Consider the following 25,236-nt stretch of genomic DNA (forward strand, 5'->3'; position numbering starts at 1 on the left):
CACATCACTGGAGCCTGGGATAGGGAGGGTGTAGGGACCCCACAAGGCCAAGCCGGTTGAGGGTCCTGAGGTGTTGTGGTGGTTTGAATAGAATAGATGGCCCCCATTATATTCAGTTGTTTGTTTGTAGTTTGCATCTGCAGACACCTGACTAGAGGCAGCATCACTGGGTGGATCTTAAGGTGTGGTGGTGGGTTTCAGGTTTCAATCTAAAGATATGCAAAGTGTGCCTAGCAGGAATTCCTGAAGTGTGCTGTGCTGTGTGGCTTTTGACATCTAGGCTTGTACTTCTCTCTCTGTGTTTGGGCCTGTGAAAGCAGGCTAGCTTCTTCTGCCGTTATGGAACTTCCCCTGTATCCGTAAGCTTCAGTAAATCCCTTCCTCCATAACTGTGTCTGTTCTGGAAGTTCATCTCAGTGAATCTGAATCTGTCTGCTACAGGTGTTAACCACAGCCTCCTCCACAGCTGCGTGCAGGAGGAACACCAGGGCAGGGCTGCCTACACACACCTCTACGCCTTGATGTCGTGACTTAATATTTGTTTTGGATATAGATATTCTAAAATGATCCTAATATTATCCAGTTGCTATTACAAAATACCATAAATGCCTATAAACAATTTCTCCCAGCTCTGGAAACTGAAAAGGCAAAGTGATAATTGGTGACAGCCTGCCTTCTCACTCTACCCTCCCATGGAGGGAAGGCCAGTCAGCTCTCTGGGGCCTCAGTATAAGGGCACTAATCCTGAACCCTGATGACCCAGTCACTACCCACAAGACACTTCATAATGCCATCACTTTTCTGATTTGTTCTCAATATCTTAACTTTGAGGTGACAATCAGACCATGACAAATACATAGAGAGAAAATATTTAAAGCCAGGCATAGTGATACACACCTTTAATCCCAGCACTTGGGAGGCAGAGGTAGGAGGATCACTGCGAGTTCAAGGCCACCCTGAGACTACATAGTTAATTCCAGGTCGGCCTGGGCCAGAATAAGACCCTGCTTCAAAAAACCAAACAAAATTTCCCACAGACTATTTTTTGCCAAATATTTTTACCATTTTTTAAAATTAATTTTTGGTTAACATATAAAAATGTGTTTCATTGTGACATTTTCACACATACATATGGTTGTATATTTTTCTAATCTGTCCCCATTCCCCTCCAGACTGTGAGTTTCCTCCCATCAGCTGCTTTTGGTCACGTGCTTTGTCCCAGCGGTGAGAAGGTAATTACAACACCCTCTTCCTTGGTGTTCCTCCCCCTTTTTTAGTATATGTTTAGTAATTTTTTTACTTGATTGTATTTGTGTGTGCTGCATTTCCCTCGGTTCTGTCTACCATTCCTTCTGTGGATCTCTGAAGTTCTTCCTTTCTGTAGAGGGGTCTATTGTTCTCGTATCCTGACACTTCTCCTGATCACACTAAAGCAGCTTCTAGTCCACTATCGGAAGTCCCTGATTGATTACTTACTGGAAACAGTCTCATACAGTGCAGGCTGGCCTTGAACTCTATGCAGTCAAGGGTGACCTTGAACTTCAGAGGAGTTGAGAAACCTAGCTTGGCCCCAGTTGTGGATGAGGTGGTTCTTTAATCTAGGTGAAAGGGAAGGGGACACTTTGACATCTACTCAATTCTCTCTATATAATTTTATTCACATGCTAATGAGACAGCTTTGTCTTCTGAATACAAAAACTCATGAAAATAGAAATATATATTACAGTTACAGGACACTGAGGAATTTATCTAAATATAACATTTTAAATTATTTATAAAATAAAATACTGATCATTACAAATATACCTCATTACTTACATATTGATTTTCAGAAAAACTTATGTTTATTTGAAACATTTCTCACTAGTTAAACCACAATGCACTTTTAAATCAATTAACTTATATCCAATGAGTCTTCTATATTTCCATTTTATTAAAAATCAGAACACTTTATTTTCAGTAGGAAAAAATGTACACGTGAAAGGCAAAAACAATCTCAGTAAAAACAGGAATTAACCACCATATCTTTTCTTGAGCTCTTCAACAGAATTATCCTTCAATCCTGATTTGTCTAAATGACTGAATAATACATGTATGACTGAAAAAGAAAAAGATTTTATTTTACATCTTAAAACATGAAGTAAAATGTAAATTCAAGAGTAATCTCATCTGTCAAATGAAGCAATTATATTTATCAATCCTAATTCATATATTTAAAAATCTTATGAGAATAAAAAAAAAATTGTACCGCAATCTCCTATTTCTTCCCAGAACATTTTGCTGTAGCAGAATAAGATTCCCTAAATCCTCAACATTCCTTTTGCAAATTAATCTTTTTTTCTTAATGCGGGAGTGGGGGTTCGAGGTAGGGTCTCTCTCTAGCCCAGGCTGACCTGGAATTCACTATGTAGTCTCACAGTGGCCTTGAACTCACAGCAATCCACCTACCTCTGCCTCCTGAGTGCTGGAACTAAAGGTGTATGCCACCACACCTGGCTCTGCAAATTAATCTTAATTCAGTATGTCCTAAAAGGTTTTTGCCCTGTGTAACAAGTATACTTTCATTTACTTAATACTTCCTTTTCAGCTAACTATTTTTCAAGCTTAATCATTTTTTAACTTTGTGTTGTTGCTGAGGCAGCCAGCTCAGCACAGTGGAAAGACTTGCATGCTCTAGGCTCTAGGACTGAACATGAACACCAGCACTGCAAAAAAGGAGATGGGAAAGGCAGAACAAAACCTTTAAAACTTGATATTGATGGTTTGGGTCCAATCCCCCAGTACCAAGAAAAGCCAGTTGCACAGGTGGTGGATGTGTCTGGAGTTCATTTGCAGCAGCAGGAGGCCCTGCCACCCATGCTCATTCTCTCTAATCTGCCATTTTCTGTCTGTCTCTTTCTCTCAAATACATAAACAAATATTTTTTTAAAAATTATTTTTAAATATTTATTTATTTGAGAGAAAAAGGCAGATAGAGAATAGGAACGCCAGGGCCCTTCGCCAATGCAAATGAACTCCAGACACATGTGCTACTTTGAGCACTGGCTTATATGGGTCCTGAGGAATCAAACCTAGCCCTTTGGCTTTGCAAGCAAGTGCCTTAACCACTAAGCCATTTCTCCAGTCCCAATAATATTCTTCAAAATAACTACTAATTCTTTCTTCATCTTTGGGTCTTGCTGTTGCATTGGGGGTTGTGTTTTTTAAGAGACAGGTCTTGTTCTGAAGCTCAGGCTGGCCCTATCAGGCTCATCATCTTCCTACCTTAATCTCTCTCCCAAATGCTGGGATAATAAATCTGACCACTGAGTACTCCACACTCAACACTGGAAAACACTGTTACACTTCATGCCTTTCAACATTAAAGTGGAGAGCTAGTAGCCATTATTAATGATAACGGCAATAAGAACAGCTAACAACAAACATTTGCTGACTACTTAAGTGACAAGCCAGGATGATTCTGTGCATCCCACATTTAACTAGGCAGACAGTGGTGACCCAATCAAGACACTGTTGGCTCTGAGAGCACCTTGAACTTCTGGAGGGACAGGAAACTCAGCACTGGCACTGAGGCCTGGGGAAGAAGGCAAATAGAGCTCGCTCTCAGGGAGCTTCCTTCCCTCTAGGAAAAGAGAAGCAATAAACACAGACACAGAAAGCGTATACCAGCTCTGCATTGGAAGAAAAAGGCAGCAGGGTAAGAAGACAGAAGCTGAAGGTGAGGTCACCGTAGGCAGGGAGATAACGGCAGTAATAACTGAAAGATGTAAGGGAGCGAAGTGTGAAGGTGAAGACATGTGGGGAGGTATTCAAGGCTGAAGAAACAAAGTCCCCAAGAGCAAAGTAAGTTTGGTAGTTTTATAAATAAAAACATGCAATGCCAGTATTCTGGGGCAGAGACTTAGCAAAAAAAAGAAGCCAGGCATGGTGGTATATAACTTTAAGCAAAGCACTTAGGAGGCTGAAGTAGGAGAATCACAGTGAGTTCCAGATCAGTCTGGACTAGAGTGAGACCCTGCTTCAAAACAATAAAAATGGTAGGTAAAGTCAGAATAGTAATACTGGGCAGGGATTTCAAGGGGCGTTTTGGTAAGCCAAAAATAAAGCTGAGGGCTAGAGAGAGCTCAGTCAGTGAAGCGACTGCCTTGCAAGCATGTGGGCCCAAACTGAATCCCCAAAGCCATGTAAACATGATGGGCATGGTGGCACCAGGGAAGCAGATCAGCAGACCTATGAGGCTTCCTGCCCAGCCAGCCTAGCCTAGTTGGCAAGCTCCAGGCCAATAAGAAACTCAGTCTCAGAAGAGGTCACCAGTGTTCCTGAAGAACGATACCAGAGGTGGTCCTTAACATCCACATGTGCACACACACGCATCATATACACACATTTAAGAAAAAAAAAAAAAAAAGACGGGGCTGGAGAGATGGCTTAAGTAGTTAAAGGCACTTGCTTGCAAACCCTGATGTCCTGGGTTCAATTTCCCAGTACTCACATAAAGCCAGATGCAAAAAGTGACACATAAAGTTCATTTCCAGTAGCACGATGCCCTGGCACCCCATTCTCTCTCTCTCTACTTTACTCCCCCTCCCCCTCAAATAAGCAAAATATTTCTTAAAAAAAGATTAAACAGAAACCTTTGGGCTAAATCCATTTTTTTCTCGAGGTAGGGTCTCACTCTAGCTTAGGCTGACCTGGAATTCACTATGTAGTCTCAGGGTGGCCTCGAACCCACAGCGATCCTCTGACCACTGCCTCGCAAGTGCTGGGATTGAAGGCATGTACCACCACACCGGGGTAAATCCTTTTTTTTTTTTAATCACTAGGAAGCTGGGAAAATGTTTCAACAGGTAAGAATGCTTGCAGTACAAGCATGAGGGCCTGATTCACTCACATAAACAGTTGGGTATGGCCATGCATGCCTGTAACCCTAGTCTTGTGGACAGCAGAGACTGGAGAATCTAACAACAACAACAGAAAAAAACCAGCAGCTCCAGGTTCAGTGAGTGACCATCTCAAACAAAGAAGCAGAGAACCAATAATGGAAGATCAGGCATTCTCCTCTGGCCTCTGGTAGGACCTGTTCACCTGCACACACATGCACCACGTCACGCACACTACACCACACATGCCAAAAAAAATCCCTAAATTATGTATTCACTTCCCTAAATAAAGAATATATGTTTTTGTCATTGTTATTTTTATTTTTGGTTTTTATTTTTAGAGGCAGGGCCTCACTCTAGCCCAGGTGGCCTGAAACTCACAGAAATCCCCTATCTTAGCCTCCCCAGTGCTGGGATTCAAGGAATGAGCCACCACGCCCAGCTTTTGTTATTGTTGTTTTTGTTCTTCTCTTAAATACAGTCTCCCTATAGCTGTCCTCAAACTCAACATGCCCCTGCCTCAGTCTCCTGAGAGCTAGGATTCCAGGGGTGTGTCATCATGCCAACTAAAGGCATCCTTCTTACAGATTTCAAACCCTTCAGTGTCATGCTGGAAACATCAGGAACTAAGAAAAGGAACTCAAAGTGTTTAGTATAGCAACTACCTAGAAAGGGCAAACTGAGATTCTAATTTTATTTTTTTTTATTTGAGAGAGGGAAAGAAGCAGAAGCAGAGTGAGAGAGACAGAATGGGTGCACCAGGGCTTCCAGCCACCGCAAACAAACTCCAGATGCATGTGCCACCTTGCGCATCTGGCTTACATGGGTGCTGGGGAATCGACCCGAGGTCCTTTGGCTGTGCAGGCAAGTGCCTTAACCACTAAGCCATCTCTCTAGCCCTCTTAACTTTTATAACTAAAAAAAAAACAAAAACAAAAACAAAACTAAAAACGCTGGCAGGCCCGGGCTCCCCCCCACCAAAAAAATGGTTTTCTTATATTTGAATGATTTTTTTTCTAAAAACAGAAATATAGCCCCAAAATCTGAGTAACTGTTATTTTTAAATAGTCTGATTTCAACTGGAGTTTCCTCTAACTGACCCTTACGCTAGGCTGAGATGTGACTTTGTTCAGGTGCCACTCTCTACCCTACTATCCATCATCAGCTAAACATGTGCTGGGTTTCTCTATCTGCACGCTTCTCCCTCACAATTTCCAGCATACATCGTTCTCTCTCTCGTTAAAAATATTTTATTTTGCCGGGCGTGGTGGCACACACCTTTAATCCCAGCACTCAGGAGGCAGAGATGGGAGAATCATTGTGAGTTCAAGGCCACCTTGAGACTACATGGAGAATTCAGGTCAGCCTGAGCTAAAGTGAGACCCTACCTCAAAATACCAAAATAAATAAGTAAATAAGTTTTATTCTTATTTGAGAGACAGACAGACAGAGAGGAAGAATAGGTGCACCAGGGCCCCTAGTCACTGCAAACAAACTCCAGACACATGCACCACCTTGTGCATCTGGCTAGCTTACGTGGGTCCCAGAGAATCAAACCTAGGTCTTTGGCTTTGCAGGCAAGAGCCTTAACCACTAAGCCATCTGATGGAACTGAGTGTTGCATTTCTTTGAGAATTAAAGCACCCCTCACAGAACCTATTAGACAAAACCTGTACTGGTCCAGTGCATGTTCCTGTGGGCAGGGATCTTGCACATGCTCCATCGTGGCAAGAATTCAACACTTCCTGGGCATGGTGCCACACACCTTTGATCCCAGCAGAGCTAAGAGGATCACTGTGAATTCAAGGCCAGCCTAGACTAGAGAGAGACCCTACCTTGAAAAAAAATCCAACACTAATACCATTTGTAGCATTTTCTAAGAAAAAGTTGACACCTACAATATGGACTGCCTGGCTTCAAGTCCTCAGTAGTTTTCTTGGGAAAGACCCTTAACCTCTCCACGCCTCAGCTTCAGCCTTTGTTAAAGGAGTACAACAGGACCTACACTTGACAATACTGCCAAGATTGACAATGCAACTTAGCTGTAACTGCTCTTGAATTAACTAATTATAATTTATGTTTAATTGTATGTACCTTGTACATTGAAAATAGTCAATAAATGCCTGTTATCACTCACTGAGCAATAAAAGAACATATAAGAATAAAGACATGTGGAAAAGCTTGCTTTCTTCAGACTTACTCTTCTTCTCAGGTTCTGACATGAACATCACTGCCATATCAAACCTTCTTAGCTCAGAAAGTCTCTGTAAGACTTCAAAGATGACTGATGGTTGTTCTTTCCTGAGATAATCCAAATATCAAAACAAATGATCAGTTAAGCATAGCTCATTTAATTCTGTCTACTAACACAATACTTCTAATTTTATATAAGATCTTTTATCCTCAGGATACTTGTCTATATTTTAAGTGCTCAATAAAGAAATTAACAAGTCAATTAAGGAAATTATACTATTAAATTATAATATTCATGAGCATAAAAGCTGTTAGTTTGTTCTAATATAGGTCATATTTATACCCTACTTTTCTTTACAAAAAATAAGGCATCCTTTTACCTCCCTTTAAACTTTTCTCCTTTTTGTTTTGTTATTTCTTCAATTTTGAAACAGTAAATCTTAATAGAAAGCTAATTTGGCTATACACAAAATATTAACATAAAGAATAAATATTCAAAATCATGGACACTGCATTACAATAAAAATAAAATTAAAAATTTCAACTTACTCAATGTAAAAGTCATGTAAAATTTTAATGATTTGGTTGAATACATCAGGATCTAGATTTTTCTGAAACAACTTCGGATATAAGGATGGTTCAATTTGCTTTAGGGAAAAAAGTTGGAAAATTAAATTGTGAAGAAAAGAAAACTTAATTGTGACAGCATTCATGTTATACAAAATATATAGTAATTGCTTAAAGATAATTACCATGTACAAATACTTAATGACGAATGATAAGGCCATACTTAAATACAGCTATGAGGAAAGAATAAAATAAAGGGAACTATGAGGTAATCATTATTCTAGCCAGAAATTCTCATTAGCAGAAGTGATAGGTGACACCCTAAGAAAGACAAGAACCAGACAGCTCCCAAGCCACAGTAACTACAAGTAGAGATTTTTGTTTGTTTGGCTTTGGGTTTCATTATTTTGTTTATTTGTTTTTGTTTTTGGGGTTCTTCGAGGTAGGATCTCACTCTAGCCCAGACTGACCTAGAATTTACTATGTAGTCTCAGGGTGGCCTCGAACTCACGGAGATCTTCCTACCTCTGCCTTCCAAGTGTTGGGATGAAAGGCGTGCGCCACCATGCCTGGCTTGGTTTTTGTTTTTAATATAAGGTCTCACTGTAGCCCAGGATGACCTAGAACTTACTCCGTAGCCCCAGGCTGGCCTCAAACTCAGCCTCCAAGTGCTGAGATTAAAGGCATGAGCAAATAAGACAAGCTACAACTAGAGATTTTACAAGTAGGCTTACCGGATAGAATTACTTGGAAATAATTGTTTATTACATAATTATAGGAGTGTTACTATCATTACACTTGAAAAAGACTACACCAATCTATTCTTACTATTTAATTCTTTTTCTTGAAGCAGATAGTTCATTTTCAGAAAAATAATGGCCTAGATAAATATTTCAAGCATTGTTGGGCACACAGAAGATAGTCTATTTTAGTTTCTAGATACAGATATTGCAAGCATTATTGAGCACACAGAAAACAGTGTAGTTTCCTCTGTCTTGAAGGATAAAACATTAAAGCTTAGGTTATGAAATACAAAATTGGATTTTTAAAAACTTTTTATTGACAGTTTCTGTAAGTATAGATAACATAAAATTAGATTTTAAGTTACTGTTTTAGACTATAGAATTTAACAGAGCATACTTAGAAGAGGAACATCAAGGTCCCCTAGTTACAAATATTTACAAAGTGTCTGGCCAGAACGATACATGTCAGGTAAGGGATGAAAGCATTTCCCCAATCACATAAAAGAGCAAATATCACAGTGACCAAAAGTTCTTTGACCTTTGCCTTCTATAAGAACTCCTGGCTTCCTCGCTCTTACCTTTAAATACTGGTATAACATATCTGGAGAGCTTTTCAGTTGCCTGAAATCAGATTCAAGCTGGAACGAGTTGGCAGGAATCGGAGGCATGACAGCTGTGGGGAACTGAGCACAGGCGTGTTCTACCTTTATGGAAACCTTCTCACTGAAAGACTGGCATACATCCTGTTTTGAATTAACTTGAGGTCTGAAATATTTCAGAGGCATTAATCAACTGGTTAGAAACAAAAAAGCAGTCAAAGCTCAATAAAGGACTTTACTGATACTGTTTTCTTTTTTAAAAAAAATATTTTATGGCCAGCTATGGTGGCACATACCTTTAACCCCAGCGCTCAGGAGGCAGAGGTAGAATAGTTGTGAGTACAAGGCTACCCTGAGACTAAGTAGTGAATTCCAGGTCAGCCTAGACTACAGTGAAACCCTCCAAAAATCCAAAAAGGAAAAAAATACTTTAAATAGGTGGGCGTGGTAGTACACACCTCTAATCCCAGCACTGGGAGGCCAAGGTAGGAGGATTGCTGTGAATTTGAGGCCAGCTGCATAGTGAATTCCAGGTCAGCCTGAGCTAGAGTGAGACCCTACCTCAAAAAAGTTAAAATATATATATTTATTTATTTGAGAGAGAAAGGGAGAAAGGAAGGGAAGGAAGGAGGGAGGGCAGATGGGCCTGCCAGGGCCTCCTACTGCTGTAAACGAACTCCAGACACATGCACTACTTTACATCTAGCTTTACATGGGTACTGGGGAACCGAACTCAGACCGTCAGGCTTTGCAAACAAGCTACTTTAAAACCATTGAGCCATCAGTTCAGCCCCAATATTATGTTTTTGATTTGCAATTCGCAAGTATTAAATTCTTTTAACTGTGGGATGTGTGTATATGTATACACATTTTTATGCAAAATATACTAGGCCCTTGCAAATGCTCACATCTGGCTATGTAATGACTACTCTACCTGCTGGGTGACTAGCTGGGCCACCCTATAAGGACACCATCTCTTTGTAATACCTAATTTTGTCATAAATCTGGATTATCACAGTTTCGAGGTATTTCAAGAAAAAAAAAAACAATTGCTTATTTTTTTAAAGCTACCTATTCATGGATAAAAAGATGGTTAAGCAGTTAATGTACTTGCTTGCAAAGGCTGATGGCCTGAGTTAGATTCCCCAGTACCCACATAGAGCCATATGCACTATGTGGTGCATGTGTCTGGATTTTGTAGTGGCTAGAGGCCTTGGTGTATCCATTTTCTCTCTCTGTTTCTATCTGCTTCTTTCTCTCTCTCAAATAAATAAAATATTTTTAAAAATTAGAGGGTTTGGAGAGATAGCTTAGCAGTTAAGGCATTTGCCTGTGAAGCCAAAGGACCCAGGTCTGTTTCCCCAGAACCCACATAAGGCAGATGCACAAGGGGCACATGTGTCTGGAGTCCATTTGCAGTGGCTAGAGTCCCCGGCATGCCCATTCTCTCTGTCTCTCTTCTCTCTCCCTCCCTCCCTCTCTCTGCTTGCAAATGAAGAAAAAATTTTTTAAAAATTAGTCAGAAGTCTCAGCAATGCCAATTTTCTAGTGGAATACTCGTCATTCTAGTTGCTTATCTAATAACAGTGTTTCTACTCACTGCAGGGCTGATGTGTCGCTGATTTCTTCTATTTTCAATACTTTTGCTCTTGGAGTGTCACTGGCAGGCAAAAGGTCATCCTGGCTTGAGTTCTTCTTGCCGGCAGTGCCTACAGCCATTGTCACATTCACTAAATCGCTACCATTATTCTTTGTGGCAGCAGCAGTGCCATCTGGCACATCAAGAGTCTGTATCAAATTGCCAGTTTCTTCAATAAAAACTTTCTTGAGTGGTTTCTAAAACAATTAAAATCAGTTCTTTAAATCAACTTACTAAAGATTTCCTATCTTAGGGGTCACAAATTAAAAAGACTGCTATGTCCTTACAGCCAATATGCCAGTTATAAGTAAATTTAATTTGATGACTAGACAAACTTAATGCACTCTGTCTGACAACACAAAGAATAAAAAAAGCTATTCACCTACCCAAGGAAGATCTAAAGAGAAGAGATACATAATAATAGTTATAAGGTAAAAGTACAAATGGTGAAAGCACAAAATGCCAAGAAATCACAAGAAGGAATGTCAAAGGAGAAGACAGGCTACGGTACAATCATGGGCAGGGAGTGGCCCAATGGAGTGGACAGAGGGGCAGACTGGTACAGACAAAGCCGGGAAGGCTGCTTGAGAGCCTGTGTGCACACTATGGGCTTTGGACTCTACCTTGGAGGCAATGAAAGAAAAATCTGTATCCACAGCAATGCTATGTGCTAACTGAAGGAAGCAGAACAAGGGCGGACAATTCCAATACTACACATGAAACAGACGAACATGAAAACCAGAGTAATTTTCTAAGTACGTAACCCCTAAGTTAGCAAAGTTCATACAAAATGCCTTTTCACTTTAACAAACAGTACTTATTGTTTATTTCAATGATTACAAATATCAAATATTTCCAATTTCTTCCTCAGGGTATGTTATTTTCTTGTATGTAATAAAATAGTACAATATTCTTCTCTATATCATCACAGTAATACATACAGATATACACTGAGACGCTACTTTTCTACCAGGGATGCTAAAAATGAAATAGGTAAGAAAAGGCACCTTTTAAAATATGTAAATACTGCCAATTGTTGCAGCTATGTAACAGAAAATAGAAGCTTATTTTTTCTACTTTTGGACATATTCAAAAAAATTTTTTAAGGAGGAAAACTCTTCTCAATATACCCCAAGTATCAATTATTAGGATCATAAGCTAACTTATAAATATAAAATTTTCTGACATATATAATAAATTCAATGTTGGGACTACAGAGATGGCTCAGTGGTTAAATCAGACTTTGCAAAGTCTCATGGCCTAGGTTCAGTTCCCCAGTACCCATTAAAGTCAGACACACAAAGTGGTACGTGCATCTAGAACTTGTTTTCAGTGGCAGAAGACCCTGACACACCCATACTTTTCTTGAGTCTCTCTCTCTCAAATAAATAAAATATTTAAAAATCAATATTAGAATCAGATGCTCTATTAATATAGCTGATGTAAGATCTACTGGTAACTGGGTATTAATGATGAATGCATATTAATGAAAAGGCTAACAGCCAAAACTGTAATAGAATCTTGTCAATGACAAGTTATGCTTAAAGCCTTTGCTTTGCTCACAATTCTACCAGTAACAGTTTTTGCGGAAATGTAGACCAAAAATGGACATGTGCTAGTGTTAAAAAAATATATATCTGGGCTGCAGAGATGGCTTAGCAGTTAAGTGCTTGCCTGTGAAGCCTAAGTACCCCGGTTCGAGGCTCGATTCCCCAGGATCCATATTAGCCAGATGCACAAGGGGGCACACGTGTCTGGAGTTCATTCACAGTGGCTGGAGACCCTGGCGTGCCCACTCTCTCTCTGTCTGCCTCTTTCTCTCTCTGTCTGTCGCTCTCAAATAATAAAAATAAATAAATTTTCTTTAAATCTAACAAGCAATACATCAAATTAATGTGGTCCCATTTAAATCCAAATCTCTTCATTGACATATGTAAATATGATCCAAATTAACATATTTCCTGACAGAACATCTCTGTCAAGTATAGATTAGTGGGTACCACTAAGAGTCACAGAGAGCTGGAGAAATGGCTAGCAGTTAAGGTGCTTGCCTACAAAGCCAAAAGACACAGGTTCCATTCCCTAGGACCCATGTAAGCCAGATGCATAAGGGAGCACATGTGTCTGGTGTTTGTTTGCAGTGGCTAGAGACCCTAGTATGCCCATTCTCTCCCTCTCTTTGCTTCTTTCTCTCACTTTGTCAAAGAAATAAATTAATTTTTTTGTTTGTTTGCTTGTTTTTGAGGTAGGGTCTCACTCTAGCCCAGGCTGACCTGGAATTCACTGTGTCATCTCAGGGTGGCCTTGAACTCACAGCAATCCTCCTACCTCTACCTCCCTAGTGCTGGGATTAAAGGCATGTGCCACCACGCCCAGTCTTAAATTTTTTTAAAAAAAGAAGCCAGGTGTGGTGGTGCACACCTTTAATTCTAGCACTTGGGAGGCAGACATAGGAGGATGGCTGTGAGTTCAAGGCTACCCTGAGAGTACATAGTGAATTCCAAGTCAGCCTGAGCTAGAGTAAGACCCTACCTCAAAAAAAAAAAAAAAAAAAGTCACTTAGGGCCACTAGTGATGGCTGGGAGAAATGAAAGAAAGTGCAGCATGGTAACAGGAGTAAACATAAAAGATATCATATAGAAAGGAAGGATTTAGAAAATATACCAGGGCTGGAGAAATGGCTTAGTGGTTAATGTATTAGCCTGCAAAGCCTAAGGACCCAAATTCATTCCCCATTACCCATATAAGCCATGGTGGCACATGCATCTGGAGTTTTTTTGCAGAGGCTAGAGGGCATGGTATACCCATTTACTCTCTCTAGTAAATAAATAATATTATATATATATATATATATATATATGCACACACACACATGTACACATATATGTATGTATATGTGTGTGTATATATATGCTAGAAACATGGCTGAGCAGCTAAGGCACTTGCCTTCAAAGCCTAACAATGTGGGCAAGCCCTCTATTCTTCCTGTGGCTTTGCCTGAACACCAGTGCATAAGTCTGTTACTCCCCTTTCCGGGCTTGGCTGGAACAGGGGAACTTCCTTCTGCCTGGGTATTTTCCTATTTGTTTCCTACATGTGTCTTGCTTTGGGATGCTTTTTCGCTTTGTTACATGTATGACCTTTCTTTGATATCCAAGTTCTTCACTGTTTCTTAATCCTCTCTGGTATTTTCTGTGAAGGCCTGTCAAATTAAAAAAAAACAAAAAAACAACAACAAAAAAAAAACCAGCATCTGGGCTAGAGAGCCGGCTTAATGGTTGAGTCATTTGCCTGTGAAGCCTAAAGAACCAGGTTCAATTCTCTAGGACCCATGTAAACCAGATGTACATGGTGGCACATGCTTCTGGATTTTGTTAGTGGCTAGAGGCCCTGGTATACCCATTCTCTCTTTGTATCTGCCTCTTTCTCATACACACTCTCTCTCTTTCAAATAAATAAATAAAAATAAAATATTTTTTTTAAAAAACAGTATCAACAGATAAGACCACGCAGAAGAATAATTTCAGAGATGGAGGACAAAGTCATGATAATAATATATAGAAGCAGAAAGAAAGAAAAGACAGGCTTGAGACCCTACCCAGGGGTGGGGAGAGCTGGGTGTGTGGATCACACATGCCTTTAAATCCCAGCACTCTGGAGGCTGAGGTAAGAGGATCACTTTGAGTTCAAGAACAGCCAGGGCCTACAGAGTGAGTTCCAAGTCAACTGGGGCTAGAGTGAAACCCTACCTGAAAATAGTCAGCTTTCCTCTGAACATACATCTGAACATAAATTAGTTTACATTAAAAAATATGGATTGTTGGCAAAAAAGGCCCTGGTGCACCCATATACATACACACTCACACATACCTACAACACATAAATAAAACTTTTGTTGTTGTTGTTGGTTTTCTTTTTATTTTTTGAGGTAGGGTCTCACTCTAGCCCAGGCTGACCTGGAATTCACTATGAAGTCTCAAGGGTGGCCTCAAACTCATGGCGATCCTCCTACCTCTGCCTCCCAAGTGCTGGGATTAAAGGCGTGCACCACCACGCCTGGCAAAACTACTTTTAATTAGTATTTGTGTTGATAAGATTACCTTTAAATGTGAGATAATTTCATTTACCATATTTATAATTGGCTTAAAAAAATTTCAAATCTTTAAGAACATAAAATGTAACTTTTTTCTCAACTGCATGAAAGGGTTAACCTATGTTACTTGAATATATCTTATCTAAAATGCATAGAAAGTGGGGGGGGGGGAATTAACATGGGATTTTTTTTTTTTTTTTTTGGTTTTTTCAAGGTAGGGTCTCACTCTAGCACAGGCTGACCTGGAATTCACTATGTAGTCTCAGGGTGGCCTTGAACTCATAGTAATCCTCCTACCTCTGCCTCCCGAGTGCTGGGATTAAAGGCGTGCGCCACCACGCCCGGCGGATTTTTTTATAATCATGGAAAATGCTAATAAAAATTTTTAAAAAAACTAAGAGGATATAAATAAATAATATGGAATAAAAAAAAGAAAAAGTTTTCCAGATTTCAAAATATTTGCATATAAACAATATCTTTAAGATGAACCCAAATTATAAAATAAAACTCAATTGAAACAAGTGAGTTTTGTTTCAATTACACTTTAAAAAAATATATATATATATATATATATATATATATATATATATGGATTGTTTAAGTATTAATTACTTCTCAAATCTAAAAGCTGAATTCTCCCTAATTTTGTTATCAATAAATTCTATGAAGTATTTCCTAGAAGAACTTTTAAATAGTCCAGGAAGTGTTTTCAAAATTTTTTAAGTTTATGAATCCAACCATTTGTTTTCCTTCCATCCTAATAATATTACACTGACATTTAAAAGGCAGGGAAGCTAGGGAGATGGTTCAGTGGTTAAAAGCACTTCCTTGCAAAGCCTGCTGGTCCAATTTTAATTCATCAACCACCCATGTACAGCCAGATGGGCATGTGTTTGCACTGGCAAAAAGACCCTGGCATGCCACACACACAAATAAATATTTTAAAATGTATGAGCCAGATGTGGTGGCATACCTCTTTAATCCAGCACTTGGAAGACAGAGGTAGATAGATTGCTGTGAGTACCTGACCAGAAAAAAAAAGAGGAAAGGGAAAGGAAAAAATTAAGTGCTTTACTTACAGTTGATCCAAGCCGAGGTAGATTATCTATGGGTTTAATCACATTGTGTCTTTGCGTGGAATCAAGAAAGACATCATCCCAATGTCCTTTCTCAATTAAGTCCTGGAAAATAGATTTATAATCATAATTCTCCAAATATTCTTAATTATGTAACCAATAAATATATTTATATATAAGAAAATATTACCATATATTAATGAAGAAAGTACTTTACCTTTTTGATTTTAGAAAGCTCAGTTATTGCTTGCTTATTTCCAGGTTCCAGAAGTAAAACAGTTTCAAAATCTAAATGCAAATTTATTTAAAAAAAAGTAATAAAATTACTTTTTCAAGTTCAAGACATGGCATAATTAGTAATCCCCATTTCCTTTTTTGGTCTTTTTTGAGACAGGTCTCATGTAGTCTAGGCTGTCCTAGAACTGGCTATTTATCCAAGGATGACCTTGAATTCCTGATCCTCCCACCTACACTACCCAAGTGATAGAATTACAAGCAAGCATCACCATGCCTAACAGTAATACTGTTTTTAAATTTTTACTTAGTTGTATAGGTATAAGACTGAACACTTGCCATTCATGTTACCACTTTGCATCCAGCTTTATGTGGGTGTGGGGAATCAAACCCAGGCTGACAGGCTTTGCAAACAAGCACCTTTAGCCACTGAGCCATCTGCCCAGCCCCCAGCCCCTATCCCATTTTCATATCAAGTAATTTTACTCAACACACTAAACAATAAGTGAACAGTAATAAAACTAAACATTTATAAAGAGCTGTTCTAGTCATTTTATATGAATTTTTAAGTATACCTCATTACCAGATCTACAATTGAGAACTACAACTTTCCTGTGACCCTCACCAAAACCTAAAACTTAACCTCAGTCCACACTATCCACAAATGATGGAGAAACTCCCCAAATGTAAGACAGAATCTAAGAGAATTCCATACCCTACAATACTAGACAGCTTTTAAAAAAAAAAAAGCTGGGTATGGTGGCGCACGCCTTTAATCCCAGTTCTTGGGAGGCAGAGGCAGGAGGACTGCCGAGAGTTTGAGGCCACCCTGAGACTACATAGTGAATTCCAGGTCAGCCTGAGATAGAGTGAGACCCTTCCTCAAAAAAAAAAAAAAAAAAAGGTAGGGTCTCACCCAAGCCCAGGCTGACCTAAAACTCACTCTGTAGTCCCAGACTAGCTTTGAACTCAAAGTGATCCTTCTACCTCTGCTCGCCCCCCACCCCAGAGTGCTGGAGTTAAATACGTGCCACGACACCTGGATGTGTCTGTGTTCCAGCTTTATGTGGGTGTTGAGGAACTGAAACAAAGACAGCATGGCCAGCAGACTTTGCAAGCAAGCATGTTAACCACTGAGCCATCTCCACAGCCCTATTCAGCTGTTTTAATGGGATAAAACAGCATGGGGGCACACTCCTAAAACTCAGCTCTCAGCAGCAGAAGTAGACTTCTGTAAACTAGAAAACAGCATCATCTATATAGAGAGTTCCAGGCTAAAAAACAAAACTCTGACTCAAAAAACTGAAATTAAAAAAAGCACTTCTTATTAGGTATAGTGGCACACACCTTTAATCCCAGCACATGGGAGGTGCAGGTAGGAGGATCAAGTGAGTTTAAGGCTACCCTGAGACTACAAAGTGAATTTCAGGTCAGTCTGGGCTACAGAAAGACCCTAACTCTAAAACACAACAAAAAAAAAAAAAAGAAATTCTAATATATATGCTATGATATGTATAAATCTTGAACACATGGTACATAAGCCATGCTGGGGTGTAGCTCATCTGGTAGAGTACTTGGCTAGCATGCATTATTAGGCCCTGGGTTCAATTCCGGGCACTCCATAAACCAGATACACATTTATAATTCTAGTATATAGGAGATAAAGACAGGAAAATCAAAAGATAAAGGTCATTCTTGGCTATATAGTGAGTTCAAGGCCAGCCTAGGATAAAGGAGAAAGATCCTAGCAAAAAATACAATTAAAACTAAATCAGGGCTGGAGAGATGTCTCAGTGATTAAGGCACTTGCCTACAAAGCCTAAGGACCTAAATTCTATTCCTCAGTACTCATGTAAAGCCAGATCACAGGGTGGTACATTGAGTTTGGAGTTTGTTTGTAGTGGCTTAGAGGCCCTGGGGCATCCATTCTCTCTCTCTCTCTGCCTCTTTCTTTGTCTCTCAAATATATAACTAAAATATAATTTAAAAAACTATGAAGCCGGGTGTGGTGGCGCATGCCTTTAATCCCAGCACTCAGGAGGCAGAGGTAGGAGGATCGCCATGAGTTTCAGGCCACCCTGAGACTCCATAGTAAATTCCAGGTCAGCCTGAGCTAGAGTGAGATCCTACCTCAAAAAAAAAAAAAAAAAAAAAAATTAACTTAAATATAAAAAAAAATTAAATTAAACTAAAGATGAAGGAATAAAGGGCAGAAATGAATGAAAGAACACACACAGCAGAATCAAGTTGATTCTTTGAGAATAACAAAAACAAGTACCTAAAAGACAAGTTTACTAAAAAGCAAAAACTAAAATGTATATCAAGAATTGGGGGGGGGGGGGGGCTGGAGAGATGGCTCAGCAGTTAAAGACACTTACAAAGCCTGGTTGCCTGGGTTCTATTTCCTAGTGCCCACGTAGAGTCAGATGCACAAAGTAGTACATGCCTCTGGAGTTTGTTTGCAAAGGCAAGAGGCCCTGGTGTACCCATTCTCTCCCTCTCTCTCAAAGAAAAAACATCAATAAAAAATGGGGTGTCTGGGGAGATGGCTTACTGCCTAGCAAGCATGAGGGTCTAAGAGGGCCTGATTCACCCTGAGTTAATTTTCTCAGCACCCATGGAAACAGCTGGGTGTGGCCACACACATCTGAAACCTCAGTCCCACGGGGAGCAAAGACTGGAGAATCACTGGAGCTCAAGACAAAACCACAACTCCTGGTTCAGTGAGAGACTCCATCTCATACACCAAATAAAAAAAAAAAAAAATGAGAGGACTTCCAGTTAAGATGGCGACGTAGGTACCACGCCAGAGCAGCCTGGGGTGGGGGGGGGCAAAAAAAATCTCAGCAAAATATACACTTTTACTAAAAAGTGAGGTGTATAGGAAATTGAAACAGCAGTGGAGAAGTAGGAGAGATCCAGAGCATCCAGAGCCCATGTAGGTTGGCAGAAGCAGCTCCGGCAGGTCCGCCGAACACCGCAGCACACCAGAAAGCAGCCAGGCTCGGCTTGAGCCGCAGGAAAAGCCAGGCAAGGGGAGCATCCACTCACACCGGAGCCCTCCGCAAACTCAAGAAACGTGAAGGGAGAGAGCGGCAGTGAACAACGGAGGAGCAAATTACAAGGTAGAAGAACACGTGGACCAGCGAGAGAACTATAGCAGCATTGGCAGCCTCCCCTCCCCCACCGCCAGTGCCCAGCTCCAGTGAATAGAGTAGTGGTCCAGGGACCTGGCCACACCTACTTGAGCCGACAGGGGACCCAAGCAGGAGCAGAGGTAACTGGGATTACACCAGGGAAGGGTCTCACCTGGTCACAACCTGACTTGGAACCCTCAACAGATCAGAAATCTTAACCTCCTTATTGTCAGGATTAAGGGTGTGGGTGGGGCACCACACACCCTAAGGGACAGTTAGAGGATCTGGTTGTCATAATACCTACTCATGGATGAATACTCTGAGAGTCTTGAGAGCCACACCTAAAGCCTTAAGCTCCTACCCTGAAGTTATATAACATCAGATTGTCTGATACATCTAATAACACCCAGCTAACTAGAAAATCCAATCATTAAATAATCCAGGATACAAAAATATATACATTATAACACAAGAAACACCAAAAATCAAGACAATATAAATCCACCAAAAAGTATTAATACATCAGAAATGACCTCCAGTGAGAATGAGCTAGAGGAAATGCCCAAGAAAGATTTCAAAAGAATGATTATAAATATGTTCAAAGATGTCAAAGAAAAAAATCAAAGGAATCAAAGAAAACATAGGACACCAATTTAATGAAATAAAGAGGTCAATACTAGACATAAATAAGGAAATATAAATAATAAAGAAAAATCAGTCAGAATTACTAGCAATGAAGAAAACAGTTAATGAAATAAAAACTCTGTAGAAAATCTCACCAATAGAATGAATGAAGGAGAGGACAGAATATCTAAGCTAGAAGACCAGATGGCAGATCTAATAAAGTCCAACAAAGAGAAAGACAAACTAATAGAAAAGTATAACTGGGAATTTCAAGATATTTGGGACACTTATGAAAAGATCAAACATAAGAATTCAGGGCACAGTAGAAGGAGAAGAATTTCACTCCAAAGGCATAGTAGGCATCTTCAACAAAATCACAGAAGAAAACTTCTCCCAAATTGGGAAAGGTACCAATGCAGATACAGGAATCCTTTAGAACACCAGCCAGACAAAACCTGGAAAGAACCTCTCCTCGCCATATTATAATCAAACTACCAAACACAGAAACCAAAGAAAAAAATATTGAAAGCAGTCAGACAGAAAAATCAAGTTACCTACAAAAGCAAGTCTATCAGGCTTACAGCAGATTACTCAACACAAACTTTAAAAGCCAGAAGGGTGTGGAATGATGTATTCCAAGTCCTGAAAATAACAACTGTCAACCAAGGTTACTTTATCCTGCAAAGTTATCCATTCAAATAGACAGAGAAATAAGGACATTCCACGACAACAGCAAGCTAAAGGAGTATTTGAAGACAAAACCAGCTCTACAGAAAAGACTTAAAAGAATCTTCCATGCTGAAGAAAAAGAAAAGCACACATATAAGGAACCAGGAAAAAACAATCAATACTCAAACACTAGCTAACACAAGAGAGCAAAGGTAAAACCAGAAGAACTACAAAAATATGGCAAAAATGAATATACACCTTTCAATATTATCTCTTAATATCAATGGCCTCAATGCCCCAACCAAAAGACACAGGTTTGCAGACTGGGTTAAAAAGCAGGATCCTTCAATTTGTTGCCTCCAAGAAAGCCACCTATCTATAAAGGATGGACACTATCGTAGGGTGAAAGGCTGGAAAACAGTCTTTCAAGCAAATGGACCTAGAAAACAAGCAGGGGTTGTTATCCTAATATCTGACAAGGAAGACTTCAGTCCAACATTAGTTAAGAAACATAAGGAAGGTGACTATATATTGATTAAAGGCACCCTCCAACAGGAGGACATTACAATCCTATACATATATGCACCTAACATGGGGGCCCCCAAATTCATCAAACAAACGCTATTAGAACTAAAGTCACAGGTAACACCAAACACATTAGTAGTGGGTGACTTCAACACCCACTCTCATCAATTGACAGGACATCCCGGAAAAAAATAAACAGAAAGGCATCTGGACTAAATGAGGTCATAGAAGAAATGGACCTAACAGATATCTATAAGACATTTCATTTAAATGCTGCAGAATATACATTCTTTTTAGCAGCACATGGAACATTGTCTAAAATAGGCCATATATTAGGACACAAAGAAAATCTTAACAAATACAGGAAAATTGAAATAATTCCTTGCATTCTATCTGACCACAATGGAATTAAACTACAAATCAGTAGCAAGAAAGGCTATAGAGCATACACAAAATCATGGAAATTAAACAATACACTACTAAATGATGAACGGGTCAGTGAAGAAATCAAGAAGGAAATCAAAAAATTTATAGAATCAAATGATAATGAGAACACAACATACCAAAATCTCTGGGACACAATGAAAGCAGTCCTAAGAGGTAAATTTATAGCTTTAAGTGCCTCTATTAGGTAATTAGAAAATTCGCAGGTAAACGACCCAATGCTTCACCTTAAAGCCTTGGAAAAAGAAGAACAAGGCAAACCAAAAATCAGTAGACAGGAAGAAATAAAAAAGATTAGGGCAGAAATTAATGAAATAGAAACAAACAAACAAACAAAAAACAATCCAAAGAATCAATTAAACAAAGAGTTGGTTCTTTGAAAGGATAAACAAGATTGACAAACCCTTAGCAAATCTGACCAAAAGAGAAAGAGAAGAGATACAAATTAATAAAATTAGAGATGAAAAAGGTAACATCACAACAGATGCCAGAGAAATTCAAAAAATCATAGGGACATACTATAAAAGCATATACTCCACAGAGTATGAAAATCTGAAAGAAATGTATGATTTCCTTGATTTATATGACCTACCTATATTAAATCAAGATGAGATTAATCACTTAAATAGACATATAACAAGCATGGAGATCTGAACAGTTATCAAAAATCTCCCAACTAGCTGGGCGTGGTGGCGCATGCCTTTAATCCCAGCACATGGGAGGCAGAGGTAGGAGGAGGATCACCGTGAGTTCAAGGCCACCCTGAGACTCCATAGTGAATTCCAGGTCAGCCTGGGCTAGAGGGAGACCCTACCTCAAAAAACCAAAAAAAAAAAAAAAAAAATTAAAAAAAAAAATCTCCCAACTAAAAAAAGCCCAGGCCCAGATAGATTCACTGCTGAATTCTACCAGACCTTCAAGGAAAAACTAACGCTATTGCTTCTTAAGCTTTTCCAGGAAATAGAAAAAGAAGGAATCCTACCAAATTCCTTCTATGAAGCCAGCATCACCCTGATACCCAAACCAGGCAAAGATAGAATAAAAAAAGAAAATTACAGACCAATCTCCGTTATGAACATAGATGCAAAAATTCTCAAAAAAATATTGGCAAACAGAATACAAGAATATATCAGAAAGATCATTCACCCTGACCAAGTAGGCTTTATCCCAGAGATGCAAGGATGGTTCAACATATGCAAATCGATAAATGTAATACATCATATAAATGGACTAAAGGACAAAAATCATATGATCATCTCATTAGATGCAGAGAAAACGTTTGACAAAATCCAACATCCCTTCATGATAAAAATCCTACAGAGACTGGGAATAGAAGGAACATATCTTAATATAATAAAGGCTGTTTATGACAAGCCTACAGACAGCATATTACTAAATGGGGAAAAACTGGAAGCTTTTCCACTAAAATCAGGAACAAGACAAGGGTGTCCACTGTCCCCACTTTTATTTAACATAGTACTAGAGGTCTTATCCATAGCAATAAGGCAAGAGACGCACATAAAAGGGATACAAATTGGACAGGAAGAAATCAAGTTATCATTATTTGCAGATGACATGATTCTATACATAAAGGACCCTAAAGACTCTACCAGCAAACTGTTAGAGCTGATAAACACCTACAGCCATGTAGCAGGATACAAAATAAATACACGGAAATCAGAAGCATTCCTATATGTTAACAACAAATATACAAAGGATGAAATCAGAGAATCACTCCCATTCACAATTGCATCAAAGAAAATAAAGTACCTTGGAATAAACCTAACCAAGGAAGTAAAGAATCTCTACAATGAAAACCATAAAACACTCAAGTGAGAAATTGCAGAAGAGACTAGGAAATGGAAAAACATCCCTTGTTCCTGGATTGGAAGAATCAATATTGTGAAAATGGCAATCTTACCTAAAGCAATCTACACATTCAATACAATCCCCATCAAAATTCCAAAGGCATTCTTCATGGAAATAGGAAAAACAACCCAAAAATTCATTTGGAATCACAAAAATCCTCGAATATCTAAAGTAATACTGAGCAACAAAAATAAGTTGGGAGGTATCACCATACCTGATTTTAACCTATACTACAAAGCCATAGTAAGAAAAACAGCATGGTACTGGCGCAAAGGCAGATATGTAGATCAATGGACCAGAATAGAGGACCCAGATATATGTCCAGGTAGCTAGAGCCACCTGATATTCAATAAAAATGCCAAAAACACTCATTGGAGAAAAGACAGCCTCTTCAGCAAATGGTGTTGGGAAAACTGGATATGTATCTGTAGAAGGATGAAAATAGATTCTTCTCTCTCTCCATGCACAAGAATTAAATCCAAATGGACTAAAGACCTTAACATCAGACCTAAAACTCTGAAATTGCTAGAGGAAAAAGTAGGAGAAACCCTTCAACATATTGGTCTTGGCAAAGACTTTCTCAATATAACCCCAATTGCTCAGGAAATAAAACCACAGATTAACTGAAATTACAAAGATTTTGTACTGCAAAGGACACTGTGAATAAAGCAAAGAGGCAACCTACTAAATGGGAAAAAATCTTTGCAGGCTATATACCTGATAGAGGATTAATATCTAGGATATACAAAGAACTCAAAAAGTTAAATAATAAGAAGTCTAACAAGCCAATTAAAAAATGGGCTATAGAGCTAAATAGAGAGTTCTCAAAAGAAGAAATACAGATGGCGTATAAGCATCTAAAAAAATGTTCTACATCCCTAGTCATCAGGGAAATACAGATTAAAACTACATTGAGATTCCATCTCACTCCTGTCAGATTGGCTACCGTCATGAAAACAAATGACAATAAATGCTGGTGAGGATGTGGAAAAAGAGGAACCCTTCTACACTGCTGATGGGAATGCAATCTGGTCCAGCCATTGTGGAAATCAGTGTGGAGGTTCCTAACACAGCTAAAGATTGATCTACCATATGACCCAGCTATAGCACTCCTAGGCATATATCCTAAGAACTCATCCCATTTCCTTTGAAGTACATGCTCAACCATGTTTACTGCCGCTCAATTCATAATAGGTGGGAAATGGAACCAGCCTAGATGTCCCTCAACTGATGAGTGGATAATGAAGATGAGGCACATTTATACAATGGAGTTCTACTCAGCTTTAAAGAAAAAAAAATGAAAAAGGCTTAACTACAGCCTTCACGTTCCTCTCTATCCCTTAGCTGCTGATTCTGTCCCATCTCATTCTGGCCTATTTAGGTAGAATTCAAGTCTTTTGTTCACTGTGATTGGCAGTTAGCCAGAGAATACTATCAAGTATAATCAAGCACACTAGGAAAGATTTTCAAATTTCATCTAAACTGTAGAAAGAAAGTACATTTTGCTAATTCATTATCCTTGAACTGTAGGAAAGCTACAAAGAAATCTTTGCTTCTGTACCTTGGATGTCTCACTGAGATGAATGTGACAGTTATTACAAAGTTTACCTTGCTTAGCCTCATTCATCTTTCCCAAAAATGTTCTTGCAGTTCCTCTTCGGGAAAAAGCCTTAGAATAGGATCCATCTAATGAAATAGCTTGTGTACAATCTTGCTCAGCTTCCTCATACCTATTGAACATGAAAAAATTAGCAGCTCAGTAAAACATGAAAATTATATAAACCGGGTTTCTTTTTCTTTTGATTTTTTTGTTTTCTTGTTTCTGAAACAAGAGTCTTACTGTATTTAGCCTAGGCTGGTTGTGAGTTCACTATATAACTCAAGCAGCTTAGAACTTACACCTCAACATGTCAAGTCAAATAATGGAATTACAAGCATGCTTCA

General features: G+C 39.1%; 1 protein-coding gene across 5 annotated transcripts in view; it reads right to left on the reverse strand.

Annotated features, from left to right (window-relative positions):
• Positions 1–1,821: 1,821 nt before the first annotated feature.
• Rpap3 (RNA polymerase II associated protein 3) overlaps positions 1,822–25,236 on the reverse strand; it is a 71,756-nt gene continuing 48,341 nt past the window's right edge. For all 5 annotated transcript variants that reach the window (XM_045153196.1, XM_045153197.1, XM_045153199.1 and 2 more), the window contains exons 10-17: positions 24,901–25,022; positions 16,008–16,078; positions 15,794–15,895; positions 10,583–10,818; positions 8,962–9,148; positions 7,623–7,720; positions 7,081–7,181; positions 1,822–2,098 (exon numbers count right to left, since the gene is read on the reverse strand). In XM_045153196.1, the coding sequence (XP_045009131.1) occupies positions 2,013–2,098; positions 7,081–7,181; positions 7,623–7,720; positions 8,962–9,148; positions 10,583–10,818; positions 15,794–15,895; positions 16,008–16,078; positions 24,901–25,022 (1,003 nt within the window). In that variant the 3' untranslated portion in view covers positions 1,822–2,012. The remainder of the gene's footprint in view (positions 2,099–7,080; positions 7,182–7,622; positions 7,721–8,961; positions 9,149–10,582; positions 10,819–15,793; positions 15,896–16,007; positions 16,079–24,900; positions 25,023–25,236) is intronic.

This window comes from Jaculus jaculus, chromosome 6, assembly GCF_020740685.1.
Source record: "Jaculus jaculus isolate mJacJac1 chromosome 6, mJacJac1.mat.Y.cur, whole genome shotgun sequence".
In the NCBI taxonomy this organism is placed as follows: Eukaryota; Metazoa; Chordata; class Mammalia; order Rodentia; family Dipodidae; genus Jaculus; species Jaculus jaculus.